The sequence below is a fragment of the Mauremys reevesii genome, linkage group 5 (assembly GCF_016161935.1).
Source record: "Mauremys reevesii isolate NIE-2019 linkage group 5, ASM1616193v1, whole genome shotgun sequence".
In the NCBI taxonomy this organism is placed as follows: Eukaryota; Metazoa; Chordata; order Testudines; family Geoemydidae; genus Mauremys; species Mauremys reevesii.
The window spans coordinates 73,973,460-73,987,270 of NC_052627.1; the positions used below are offsets into that span (position 1 = coordinate 73,973,460).

Here is a 13,811-nt window from a genome sequence, read left to right on the forward strand (position 1 = left end):
TATAATTTATTAAATTTAAAATACTAAAGTATGATTAATCCAAGAGATTTAGAGAAAACTTTGTGTGGTGCTTTTGTTTCATTATTACAATGTAATGTCAATATTTTGCATTAAGATTAGGTGTTTTCACTCTCTAAAGATTTATGCCAAAATTTTCAATAGGTTGCATAGGGCAAGTGGCTGTTGCCTAATTGGGACTTGGATTTTCAGAACAGCTTGCTAGTCAGGCCCAAATGTCCTGCTTAATACAAGAGGGTAGTATCAGGACACGGTTAAGGAGCCATCTGCTCAATCTAGATTTTCAAAAGCCACAGGCTTGACTAAGTCAGCAGGTTCAGTTTTTACTATTCAGTAGTCTAGCCACTCATTTGTTCTGCAAACCTGGGATCATAAGTCCATTCTGATTAAACAACCAAAGACGCAGGAGAGTATAAGTGAGAGTGAATCTATTAGAGAGCAAGCCAGCAAGATAGCAACCAAGCAACAGTTGCTATAAGGGCCTTGGGGAGAAGGGTTGGGACAGAGGAAATAGGAGACTAGCAGGGAGAGTGGGGAGATAAGGGAGATGGTATATCTTGAGACAAATAAGGGAACACAACATCTGACCATGTTAGGATGGTATATCTTGAGGAGGAGGAGGAGAGCCAAGCTTGCCCCAGAGATGCCAATACTGTCCATGCAACCCTCTGAGCCCAGGAAAACTTAGTATTACCTGTCTGAAATGCAGGTATACCCACAAACCATTATACACCTTTTGTGATTAGTGAGGATGACATACAGAAGTTGTATCATCAAGATCACCACAACCTTGGGCATACTAGCCACTGGGTCCTCACAGAGGACACCATTGGCATCAAACCAGCTTCTTAGAAGCTCAATGCCACGGTGAAGCCAGTGACTGAAACAAATGACTGGTGATTATGAAGGAGATGAGTTTGCCCACTGTCCAGAACAAATGGCTCTTATGGCATACTGGCAATGGTACGTGCAGAAGAGTCAGATTGCTCACCATCTCCTGCAAAAGGCAGAGCACTAGGGTCTAGAGTGCCCTTTACACAAGTTAGGATTCCAGTCATTAGCAGGGGAGCCAATGGTAGGATCAAGGTCAGGAAAAAGTGCTGTTGATGTGAAGACATTTTCTGTTTCCTTTTCAGGGTTATGCCAAAAAATAGGGCTTCTGGGTCTCCAATTAACTGTGGCAATGGAAGTGGTGTTAGAGAGGAAGGGGGAAATCACTTCTCCTGTCCATATGCTTGTTTGTTCTAAAACTGTGTGCTGGGGAAAGGGGAGGAGGGGGTTGAAATGAGTTCTCATCAGTTGTCATTTATGAATTGCCTATATAGGGAAAGCAAGAAAGAAAAATTGAGAGACCTATTTATTTTTCCAACTTATAGAGTATACCTATTGCCGTGTATTTCTAGACACAAATAACAGACATTTACAAATATAGAATAATAAATCCAAATTGACAAACTCAACAATACTTGTAAAGAAACTCTGTGAGGTTTCAGATGTATCAAACAGATTATAACGTACAAATACAATTAATTAACTTTATCAGCAAAATAGCTAATTAGTAAGTGTTAAGCTAAAGCTAGCTATACAATCATTTCCCAGGGTATTAGCACACTTCATTTTACTCAGTTGTATTAGCACCTTGGCACCGAGTCGTTCAAGGGCTCCCAAATATTGTTACATCACGACTTCTGGTGTCAAAGACTTAGTATAGTAATATGTAAAAGACTATTTCCTCAGAAGTTCTTCATGTGAACATTCAGCATACAGACAAAACAGTACTTGTTCAAGTTTCTAAAGGTTAGCCACTATTTTATCTATACTGTAAAAACTCCTTCAATATTGTTGGCAACTGAAGTTGGGGGATAAGATGCAGTCTTGCTCTTCCTATGCAATTTCGGATACATAGTCGGCAGAGTTGGCAAAGAGAGCATGGAGTAGCTGCAAACAGATAAGAGATTTAATTAAGTAAATGCTTAGGAGTTTACAACATGGAGTATATTTAATATTATTATGGGTACCTAATAAACATGCATTTTTAAAAATTCTGAATATCAGTCTTATTGACCTTACTCAGTATAGTTTCTCAAAGATATATAACAATAAAAATTATGCTACTCAAACTTTATTAATGTTCAAAGAAACAGAAAGAGCAAGGAAACTTATATTTAAACTAAATATCCAGAATACATAGTAATTAACTCATGCTGTTGTGTTTATATAGCTAATAATTTTTAATTTAAAAAAATTGTGTTCGTGAAAGATCATCTGCTGACAACTCTAGAGACTGAAGTTCTTTTTATTTATAGTATAGGTACAATATATGCTACACAAATGCAAGTTTCACCATCAATATATTTCAGTCCTTCCCTGTAGGGACCACTTTTAGGAGTTAAAGGGAAGTTCACCTTTCATGCCTATTCAGTTTTGGCCTCTTTGCTGAGGCTTCCAAAAATGCTGTTGGCTGTGATTAGTGTGTGTAAAGGACATCTGACTACTAAGAACTAGACCAACAGCCTTCAGATGGTGATACTGGAGTTGAATTAGTGCCAGAGACACAAAGCTCCCTCAGTGGTCACCATTAAAAATGCATCAGTTTTCCCTTATAGAACTAGCTACTCCTTTGGGGCACTGTGTTATGAAGAAAAGGTTGGTGGGTTGATTTGATCACAGTCTAAGAATCTGCATGGGGAACTTATAGTTGGTAATGGGCTCTTCAGTCCAGCAGGGAAAGACATCACAAGATCTGATGACTGGAAGTTGAAGCTAAACAAATCCAAACGGGAAGAAAGGCTGTTTTGTTTTGTTTCTTTTACAGTGAGAGTAATTAACCAATGGAACAATTTACCAAGGGTCACAGTGGATTCTCCATCACTAATAATTTTTAAATCAAGATTAGATTTTTTAAAATAAGATATGCACCAATTCAAAAGAATTATTTTGGGGAAGTTCTTTTGTCTGTCAGATAGATCAGGGATCGGCAACCTTTGGCACACGGCCTGTTTGAGAACTCCGCTGGCGGGCCAGGCCGGTTTGTTTACCTGCGGACGCTGCAGGTAAACAAACAGTCTTGGCCCACCAGCATCGTTCCCTGATGGGTCGCGTGCCAAAGGTTGCCGATCCCTGGACTAGATGATCAGTGGTTCCTTCTGGACTTGGAATCTGAGTCTATGACAGGGCGTAGGGAGAGCAACCCTATGTTCAAGGATAGGAATTTCACCTGGCCCTCACACAGACTATGCAGAGAGGAAAGTTGAGGCTACTTGTACCCTCTGTTCCACTGTTCTCCACATATAAAGGCTTGACAGAATCTGGCTCTGCGACATTATTATTATGAAGTGTCACAGCTGGAGGTTCATGTTAGATTATCATTGATCTTTTCCCTCAGTTTTGTGGTTCCATGACAGACCTTTAACATCTATTTAATGTAGTATTTTTGGCAATGATGTTTTACTTGTATTTATTTAAGCTATTAAAGTTGTATATATCAACTCTTCTTTCTCAGATAGTTAAATTCAACTATAAACATTTATTCCACAAAGAAAGTTAGAGTACAAGACTGTAATCTAAAATAATATTCCACACAGGGCCGTTTTAAAGAAAAAAAATATAGGGCCTGATTCCATAGTCTCTCTTAGATGCATAGTCTTTAAGAATAATACATTCGGTGGTTTTAAAGCTACACAACAATTTATTAAAGTCATATTTTTGTGCCCATATGACTCAAAAATAAGTCTGCTCTAAAAAAAAATCTAACTTGGTACTGCTTACTCAGTAATAGTGTTGTTCCTCTTCCCATTCTCTAAACAATTAAATGCAACTACTTAAGAATAAATTTCTAACCCATATGCTGGAAGAGACCTATACAATGCATCTTTTTTAAAAAAAAAACAACAACAACTGGGTTTTTATCTAAAAGAATACATAGCACTAAACTGTGCTTTCAATCTCTTGGACAAATGACATTTAAAATAATTCTTTAGGAAATTATATTTTAAAAGTCAATAAAAATGGACAAGCAAATAGAAGAATTTGATGAAATAATGTTCTATTTATGACACAAATCAATAAATGCTAGGACAACAAACAGCAAATTTTCAAGACAGGAGGCCCAAAGCTTGTGCACAAATGCATGCAGAATATGCTTGAATTTGTTTGGGCGATGTGATTACACGCAGATAGCGAGGGAACTTAAATAACCGTTTATAAGCAATCATATGAATTGCACACACAAATTTAGGCATGTAAATCCATGTAAAACCCAGGCCTCCTGCTTTGTAAATATGCCCTAAAAATTAAGTCTGGGCACACATCTTTCCATGAACTATTTTTTTAAAATGAATTAAAAAAATCCATAAATTGAAGCTATTTGTTTTTGTTGGTTTGTACCATCACCTGTTAAACAGAGGAGTCCACATCTTCAACTGATATAAATTCAATAGTGCTCTGTCAACTTATGTCACCACCTGAAAAACTGGCCTATTTAAAAATATTTTCAATACTTTACATAGCTGGAGGTAGAATTTTTAACTGAGTGTAAACAATCATTTTATAAACCCATTATCAGACAACTTCTGATTCAAGTTTGTCCAAGAACAAAAACTATGTATAGAATGATGAACAAAAGTATGTTTGTCCCACTTACCTTCATGCAGAAGCAACATTCTCTCCACCAAACTGCTTGGGGCAGCTAAATCTACGGGCCGTTCAAAATCTGTATTCTTGGCATTAATGTTGGCCCCAAATTCAAGAAGTAAATTTACTATCTCTGTACTGGGTTGCTGAGCCGCTGCATGTAGTGGAGTGTCCAAATACTTTCCTTTCTGTACATTAGCTCCTATATAAATATATTGGAGAGACAGAGACAAATAGATTAATTAATGTTTTCAGTGCTAACAGTTAATGCTTTAAAATCTGGAACAAGATTTTTTAAAATGAGTGTCTGAAGTTACATTCCTAAATTTATAAATAGATATCTAAATAAATGATCAGAATTTCAAAAGTTCTAAGCACTCAGTGGTCAATGTGAGCTGCTGCGTTGGGTCCAGGCCGGGTCTCACAGCCCCTTATATTTAACTAGTTTAAAAAACATTCTATGGGTTTAGAACCAAATCCCTTTAAACTCTTCTCTTCCCTTTCTAGCTCAGCCTCTGTTCTTTTTAAGCAGATATACTGGTATGGAGAAGGGGCTGAAAAACATTGCGGAAAGGGTAATGGCAGCTTATGGCTCTATACCCACTTTAAACTTTCACTTTCATAGAATCAGAGAAATGTAGAGCCCAAAGGGGCATTGAGAGATCGTCTAGTACTGCTCCCTATTCTGAGGCAGGACCAAGTATACTTAGACCACCCTGATAGGTGTTTGTCTAACCTGTTCTTAAAAACCTTCAGTGATGGGGATTACTTATATCCAAGCTAATCTGGGAGCTATTTAACTTTACTACCTTCATTTTTACTATAGAGTGAAAAGAAGGAAGTGGCCAGTGGTGCTGAAAATGCTTGATATCAGACCACTCAGAGTTGATGTTTTCTTTCTTCCACCCCACATACTGTAAATCAACAACCAAAAGGTTTCCCCTAACAAAAAATATGTCTTAGCATAAAGTTAAAATTAGAGTCCTGCAACAACAAGCTGTGATAAATGAATGGGGGGCGGGGGAATAGTTCCCTTTTATGGACACCCAGCCAGCCAGTTAGCAATAAAATCCCTCTTAATAGCTGTTCTCTCTACTTGCTTTACCTGTAAAGGGATAAAAAGTCTCACTGCTATGCATAGGTAAAAGGAAGTGAGTGGGCACCTGGCCAAAAGAGCCAATGGAAAGACTAGAACTTTTTAAAATTGAGAGAAAACCCCCTTTGTCTGTCTGTGGTTGTTCTTGGGGAGAGGCAGACAGGGAGCAGTTATGCTGTGAAAAGCTTGGGCCAGGTATAAAAATTTATCAATATCATACCTAGAAACTATTCATCTAAAAGTCCAGATATGTAAGTAGATCAGGAAATGTCTAGGAAGATGCAATTAGGTTTATCCCTTTTATTTCTTTATTGTTTGTGGCTTCCTTTGTGCTAACCTCAGGTGCTTTTGTTTTGCTTGCAACCTTTAAACTGGACCTCAAGAAAGCTATTCTTGATGTTTAATCCTTGTAGTGTTTTTTTTAAATCTAGCAAAAGTCTGTCTCGATGTATTTTCTTCTTTTTTTTATTAAAAAAAGTACCCTTTTTAAGAACAGAATTGGATTTCTGTGCCTTAAGAGGTTTGTGCACATGTTGTTTAATTATCTGATGGCAACAGCTGATTTCCTTTGTTTTTCTTCTCAGCTCTTCTCCGGAGAGGGGCGGGTGTGTGAAAAGGCTTGAGGGTATGCCACAGGAAGGAATTCCCAAGTGCTCCTTCCTGGGTTCTCAAAGGGATTTTGCACTTGGGTGGTAGCAGCATCTACCAATCCAAGGTCAGAGAAAAGCTGTAACCTTGGAAGTTTAATACAAGCCTGGAGTGGCTACTATTAATTTTTAGAATCTTTGTGGGCCCCCACCTTCTGCACTCGAAGTGCCAGAGTGGGGAATTAACTTAAACAAAACTAGGCTTCTGTCAATCTGAATACATCTTACTGTAAAAGTGTGAAATATAAGAATATATTAATATTTTAGGTAAATAAACTTGTACCTGCATAAAGAAGGTTTCGAATGCAATGGATCTGCTGTGAAACACAAGCTACATATAGAGGTGTTCCCAGATGAGGAATGTCTTGGTCAACATCTATGCCCCAGGAGATCAGAACTTCCAGACATTCACTGTGACCTGCCAACAGAGTATGACATAGTTTGCTTGCCTCTTCAGTTAGATGTTCCATTTACGAAACCTGATACATTTCTTAACACTATATAATGTTATTTGTCAACTATTCTATGTATGCTCAGAAGCTAGTTTTTTACCTCTACTGGCTGCTTCGTGAGTCGGTGAAGGGAGACATGACTCCCACTGAGCTTTGGCACCATACTCCAACAAAAGCTCTGCACAAGATGCACTGCCTCTTGAACATGCATTAAATAATGGGGTCACTCCATCAATTGTTGTAGCATTTACCTAGAATAGAAAAGAGATGTCTAAGATGGGAATGAAGTAAGGGATGCATTCTTAACTGATAGTGTTTTAAAATAAGATATAGCTGAAATATGCTTGATGCATCAATAAATACACTATTTACCATAACATTGCTTTATTGCACTCAACTTCTGTACAGTTCTTATCTTCCCACCCTACCCCTCGTTATTTGCATAATGGTACACTAATTTAAACATGCTAAACTATATCCAAGAAAACATAACAGTCCATAATACTAAATCTAAATAAATGGCCTGACTTTCAAAAGTGCTGAGTACTCAGCAGTTCTCATTGACTTCGAAGTTCTAAAGTTTTCTTTTCATTATGGAAAATTCCATTAGCACTCCCCAATCTCTATCATCACATGATTCTTTCTTGGTGCTCCACAAGCTCTAAAATTAGCATATAACCATGAAGAGCTAGTGTTCTACTCCACCCCCAAAAAACTCAATTTAAAATAATTTTATTTTTTAAAATGTTTAGGTACAGTGGACTCTCTTTAAAATGTTCCTCGTGTGCTAGTCCTCATTTTAAGGAGAGGGAATTTCTCTGGAAGCTTTACGACTGTATAGTTGTGTGTGTAGAGATAGCATGGTACCGTTGAGAAATGCAGAAGCATACCTAAATACTGTAATTGCATACGCTTTTATTTGTAAATCTTGTGCTCCCTTTTCCCGTTCCCCTCACTGTTTGTTTGTTGCTCTCCCTTGTTGTGTCTTGTCTCATATTTAGACTATAAGCTCTCTGGCACTGGAAACATGTCTTTTTCTCAGTTTTTGGGGAAAGATGTATGGGTTCTGTAGAAACAATAAACGTGTGTGTTCTGTAGAAATAATAAATATACATTCAATTTACAGTGCTTACATTGGCCTCAATGCCTCAATTTTATGTCCATTTCACTCTTGCTTTCTCTCCTGGTTCTCATTTTTCTCATCTATTTTCTGTTCTCTCTTCTGCCCATCCTCTGTGTGGCGGCTAATCCTACCCCTACATTTTATGTGATCTTTTCTCTCTCCCCTCTACTTCTGCTGTCTTCTCTTTTCCTCCATTATGCAACAATCCCATCAGTCTCCTTTGCTGTCAATCAGCAAAGACTTTTAGTTGATTATTTTATTGCTTAAAAAAACCCAAAGGCAAACCTACTGTTAACAAACCAACATACTATGGAGCAGGAGAATGTGGAGCGCTTTGGATGAAAAATCAAGGAATAGATCCCTTTCAATTAGATAAGGTCAGTGCAGTACTTTACATATGAAAAAGATACTTACATTTGCCCCTGCTTCAAGAAGGATTCTTGCACATCCTACATGATCTCCTAGGCAGGCTTCATGCAGTGGAGTGACTTGGTCAATTGTCAGAGTGTCCACATTGTAACCCTAAACAGGATAGGAACCACACATAACGGTAAGAAAAGCTATTCAAAGCTGTTAAGTCTTCAACATTGTTAGTTGTAAGCACCACAGTTTATTAGAGCTGGGTGAATAATGGATTTTTCAGTTCACTGGCAATTTTTTAAAAAAATGTTTAGCTTCAGGTTGAACCAAAAATGACATTTTAAAAAAATTTTCAGTGAATCAAAAAGTAATGTAGTTTTGATTCAAAAATGCTTTATTTCAGTAATGTTGAAACAAAATGTTTTATTTTGTTTCACCCTGAAAATTTTTGTTTCAATTTTCAGGCATTTTGGTAAAAGCAAAAGAAAGGAGAACTAGATTTACAAAATGGGGAGAGGAGGAGATGCTGCTGCTGTCAGTGTCCCTTCTCTTATAAGCTTTAGTCCAGTGGTTAGGGCAGTCACCTAAGATAGAGCTGACCCAGGTTCAATTCCCTTCTCTGCCTGATGTGGAGAAGGGGTTTGAATCTAGGTTTCCCTCATAGAGGGAGACAGTCCTAGCCACTGGGCTATGGGATATTCAGCTAGGGGGAAGGGGCTTTCCTAATGTTGAAGCTGTTCCACTTTTTATAAATAATTAAATAGTCATTTGAGCAGGGACTTGAACTTGGTTCTCCCACCTACCAGGCAATAGTTGTTTTTACTATTTCTCTGGCCCAATGACTATGCATTGCAATTCATAGTCACTCATAATGACAATGACTAGTCATAGGGCCAGAAAGATAGTGAGAATGACTCAATAGCCTGGTAGTTAGGTGACCCATCTCCCAGGTGAATGCCAAAACCACTAGACTAAAGTCTATAAGGGAGGCAGAACTACCACCACCATCTCCTCCTGCTGCTGTTTCTGCTGCCACCATTGTTTTATGACTCTAGTCCTCCTTTCCTTTGCTTTAGCCAAAAAGCCTGAAAATAGAAACAAATTTTGTGTCAAAATGGAACATTTTGATCTTACTAAAATGTTTTGACTTTTTTCAGTTTGGTCTAAAACTGATGTGGGCAAACTACGGCCATCCCGTGGGACCATCCTGACCGGCCTCTGAGCTCCCGGCCGGGGAGCCTAGTCCCCGGCCCCTCCCCTGCTGTCCCCCCTCCCCTGCAGCCACGCTGCCGCATGGGCCACACTCTGGCCTGCCGCTCCAGCTGGGCAGCGTGGGGAGCGCAGCTGTCTCTGGTCGGGTGTCGTGGCTGTGAGCTCCTGCTGCTGGTAAGGGGGCGTGGAGCAGGGGGGTTGGGTAAGGGAGCGGGAGGTCCTGGGGGCGGTAGTCAGGGAGGAGGGGGTGGTTGGATGGGGCAGAGGTTCTTGGGGTGGTGGTCAGGGGATGGGGAACAGGGAGGGTTGGGAGTGGGAGTCCTGGGGGGCCTGTCAGGGGGCAGGGCTGTGGATAGGGGTCAGGAGGGCAGTCAGGGGACAGAGAGCAGGGGGGGTTGGCTAAGGGGTGGGATCCTGGGGGCAGTTAGGGGCAGGGGGTCCCGGGAGGGGGTGATCAGGGGATGAGGAGCAGAGGGCAGTTGGTTAGGGGGTGGGAGTCCCAGGGGTGGGGGCTGTCTGGGGGCAGGAGTGTGGATGGGAGTCAGTGCAGTCAGGGGACAGAGAGCAGGGGGATTGGATCGGGGTGGGAGTCCTGGGATGGGGGCGGTCAGGGGACATGGAGCAGGGGGGATTGGATGGGTTGGGAGTTCTGAGGGGGGCAGTCAGGGGGTGAGAAGTGGGAGGGGGTGGATAGGGGGCAGGGGCCAGGCTGTTTGGGGAGGCACAGCCTTCCCTACCCAGCCTTCCTTACCAGCCCTCCAGCGCAACCCTGATGTGGCCCTTGGGCCAAAAAGTTTGCCCACCCCAATCTAAACTATTTGGTGAACTAGACATGAATGTGCAAATAGTTTTGGTCAACCCAAAACTGCATTTTTTGGTGAATAAACTATTCATCTGAAAAGTTTCACCCAGCTCTATTTACAGTATGCTATACATAATATACTTTATATGAGCACAAAAATGAATGCACGCAGAATCTTTCATTATTTGATTTAGAAAAGAGTAAAAAAAATAGCTTCTAAACATTCACATAGTGATCTACACTTCACATTTGAAATACTTAGACTTCCTAGAGCCACAAATTGAAATTCCAAGAGAGTGAACTCAGTCCTTCTTCCTTATGATATTGATAAAATGACTGAGCTTCGTGCAGTTTTCTGTGGATAGGTTTTTTTAGATACTTGACAACTGATATCTTTTTCAGAGTCATAGAGTTGAAGGCCAGAAGGGACCACCATTTAGTTTGACTTCCTGTATATCAGAGCCCATCAACACTACCCAGCACCCACATACTAAACCCATCAACGAAAAGTAGACCAAATTACAGCCCACAGGAGACTAGACTATTATGTGCCACAGGGAGAGAATAACATGGACTGAGATGCACCAATGCCTGATGACCCTGCAATAGCAAGAAAAAAGAGGATGATTGGTGCCACTCCAGAGAACCGGCCCACTCCATCCTGTGTCTCATCTCCAGCTATAGCCATCTCTGCTGGTTCAGAGGAAGGAAACAAAAAACAAAACAAATCGCCAAGAATAAATTGATGAGGTGGGGTGCTAGAGGTGGCTGGCTGAAGACCTGAAGCATGAGCTTTTAGGAACAAAAGACATAAACCAGAAATGACCCCCAGGGCTGCTGTGTCCTGCCCCCTACCATCACAAGCAACCCCATCATACAACTGCACTCAAATTTGTCCAGCTCTCTCTTAAAACTAATTAAATTGTTTGCCCCCACAACTCCTGTTGGGAAGCCATTCCAGAATCTCACTCTATTAATGGTGTGGCAAAGTTCCTCCTCTCCTCTAGTAGGTCCTGCGCTTATTGGCGGATTTCTTCCCCTCAGTGGTTTTCCCCTTGGATGAAACCCATAGTCTGGATCAACTACTCCTATGTCTGATTAGGAGTAGCGGGGCTAGGGGGGAACCCGGGCCCACCCTCTACTCCGGGTTCCAGCCCAGGGCCCTGTGAATTGCAGCAGTCTCTATAGTGCTACTTGTAACTGCTGCTTGACTGCTACAGCTCCCTGGGCTACTTCCCCATAGCCTCCTTCAAACACCTTCTTTATCCTCACCACAGGATCCTCCTGGTGTCTGATGCTGCTTGATTGTATGGTGTTTTCCTCAATCCTCCAGTAGTACCCCCTCTCAAGCCTGGTCTACACTACGCGTTTAAACCGGTTTTAGGAGCGTAAAACCGATTTAACGCCACACCCGTCCACACTAAGAGGCCCTTTATATCGGTTTAAAGGGCTCTTTAAACCGGTTTCTGTACTCCTCCCTAACGAGAGGAGTAGCGCTAATATCGGAATTACCATATCGGATTAGGGTTAGTGTGGCCACAGATCGACGGTATTGGCCTCCGGACGGTATCCCACAGTGCACCACTGACCGCTCTGGACAGCAATCTGAACTCGTATGCAGTGGCCAGGTAGACAGGAAAAGCCCCGCGAACTTTTGAATATTTCCTGTTTGCCCAGCGTGGAGCTCCGATCAGCACGTGTGGTGATGCAGTTAAAAATCAAAATAAAGAAAGAGCTCCCGCATGGACGATGCGGACGTGATCGCTGTAAGAGCAGGCAAATCTGTTCTATCAGCGCTCCGTTACAGAAGACGAAATTCAAAATCATTTTTTAAAAATCTCCAGACAGACGCCATAGCAGGGACTCAGCGCACTGCTGCGTGACAAACGTAACGGAAAGCCCAAGAATCAAATGGATGCTCATGGACTGGAGGACTCAAGCTATCCCACAGTTCCTGCAGTCTCCGAAAAGTATTTGCATTCTTGACTGAGCTCCAAATGCTTCTAGGGTCAAACACAGTGTCCGCGGTGGGTCAGGGCATAGCTCGGCAATTTACGCACCCCCCCACCCACCCCCAGAAGTGAAAGGGAAAACAATCCTCTCTTGACTCTTTAACATGTCACCCTATCTTTACTGAATGCTGCAGATAGACCCGATGCTGCAGCATTCAACACCAACATCCTTGCTCCCCCCTGCCATGGGTGGCTGATGGTGCAATACGACTGGTATCCGTCCTCGTCATCAGCCTATTGGCACATGGGGCAGTGCAAAAGGACTGGTAACCATGCTGACTAGCATCGGTGAGGTCTATCGGGGTGCCTGGCCCTAATTTTTCCTGGTAGATGGTACAGTATGGCTGATAACCATCGTCGTCATAGCAACAGGGGGCTGAGCTCTGTCAGCCCGCACCCTTCATGTGTAAAAAAAAGATTCAATTGCCCCTGGACTAGCAGAGGGATGCTGGGCTCCTCTGCTCCACACTCCTTACTGTCCTGTCTGGACTATCATAGCAGCTGGAGGCTGCCTTCCACTCATTTCTCACTAACAAGTCAGTGTGTCTTATTCCTGCAATCTTTATTACTTCATCACACAAGTGGGGGGACAATGCTACAGTAGCCCAGGAAGGCTGGGGGAAGAACAGAATCAACAGGTGGGGTTGTTGCATGCGCACCCCCTGTGAATAGCATACAGCTCATAATTTCTGCAGGATCTGACACAGAGCAGCTGCACTCTCTGATACAGTGGTTCTCTAGTACACTTGCCCATATTCTAGGCAGGACTGATTCTATTTTTAGATACCAAAAAGGAGGGATTGACTCAGGGAGTCATTCCCAATTTTAACTTTGCCCCTGGCTAAGAGCAGCCAGGGGCACTTATGACAGCAGCAAATGGTGCAAAACGACTGGTAACCATGCTCATCTTTTTACCAATTTATGGATTGGTAGATGGTACAGTATGGCTGATAACCATCTCTGCTGTCATGCAAAAGCAAAAGCATGCTGCTGTGTAGCGCTGCTGAATCGCCTCTGTCAGCGGCATCTAGTACACATACGGTGACAGTCACAAAAGGCAAAACAGGCTCCATGATTGCCATGCTATGGCATCTGCCAGGGCAATCCAGGGAAAAAGGCGCGAAATGCTTGTCTGCCGTTGCTTTCCCAGAGGAAGGAGTGACTGACGACATTTACCCAGAACCACCCGCGACAATGATTTTTGCCCCATCAGGCACTGGGATCTCAACCCGGAAATTCCAAGGGGCGGGGGAGGCTGCGGGAACTATGGGATAGCTACGGAATAGCTACCCACAGTGCAACGCTCCAGAAGTCGATGCTAGCCTCGGACCGTGGACGCACACCACCGATTTAATGTGTTTAGTGTGGCCGCGCGCACTCGATTTTATACAATCTGTTTTACAAAACCGGTTTATGCAAATTCGGAATAGTCCCGTAGTGTAGACGTACCCTCAGTT

The 13,811-nt window shown here is 42.1% G+C and overlaps 1 protein-coding gene and 1 long non-coding RNA gene across 5 annotated transcripts in view; one reads left to right on the forward strand and one right to left on the reverse strand.

The window, feature by feature from the left end:
• LOC120405863 overlaps positions 1-13,811 on the forward strand; it is a 106,356-nt gene that overhangs the window by 6,685 nt on the left and 85,860 nt on the right. The gene's annotated exons all lie outside the window — the stretch shown is intronic.
• ASB5 (ankyrin repeat and SOCS box containing 5) overlaps positions 50-13,811 on the reverse strand; it is a 69,357-nt gene continuing 55,595 nt past the window's right edge. For 3 of the 4 annotated variants that reach the window (XM_039539721.1, XM_039539723.1, XM_039539724.1), the window contains exons 3-7: positions 8,383-8,490; positions 6,946-7,096; positions 6,677-6,811; positions 4,661-4,852; positions 51-1,956 (exon numbers count right to left, since the gene is read on the reverse strand). In XM_039539721.1, coding sequence (XP_039395655.1) covers positions 1,829-1,956; positions 4,661-4,852; positions 6,677-6,811; positions 6,946-7,096; positions 8,383-8,490 — 714 coding nt within the window. In that variant the 3' untranslated portion in view covers positions 51-1,828. Of the gene's footprint in view, positions 1,957-4,660; positions 4,853-6,676; positions 6,812-6,945; positions 7,097-8,382; positions 8,491-13,811 lie in introns of all 4 variants that reach the window. The other variant, XM_039539722.1, reaches the window with a different exon arrangement.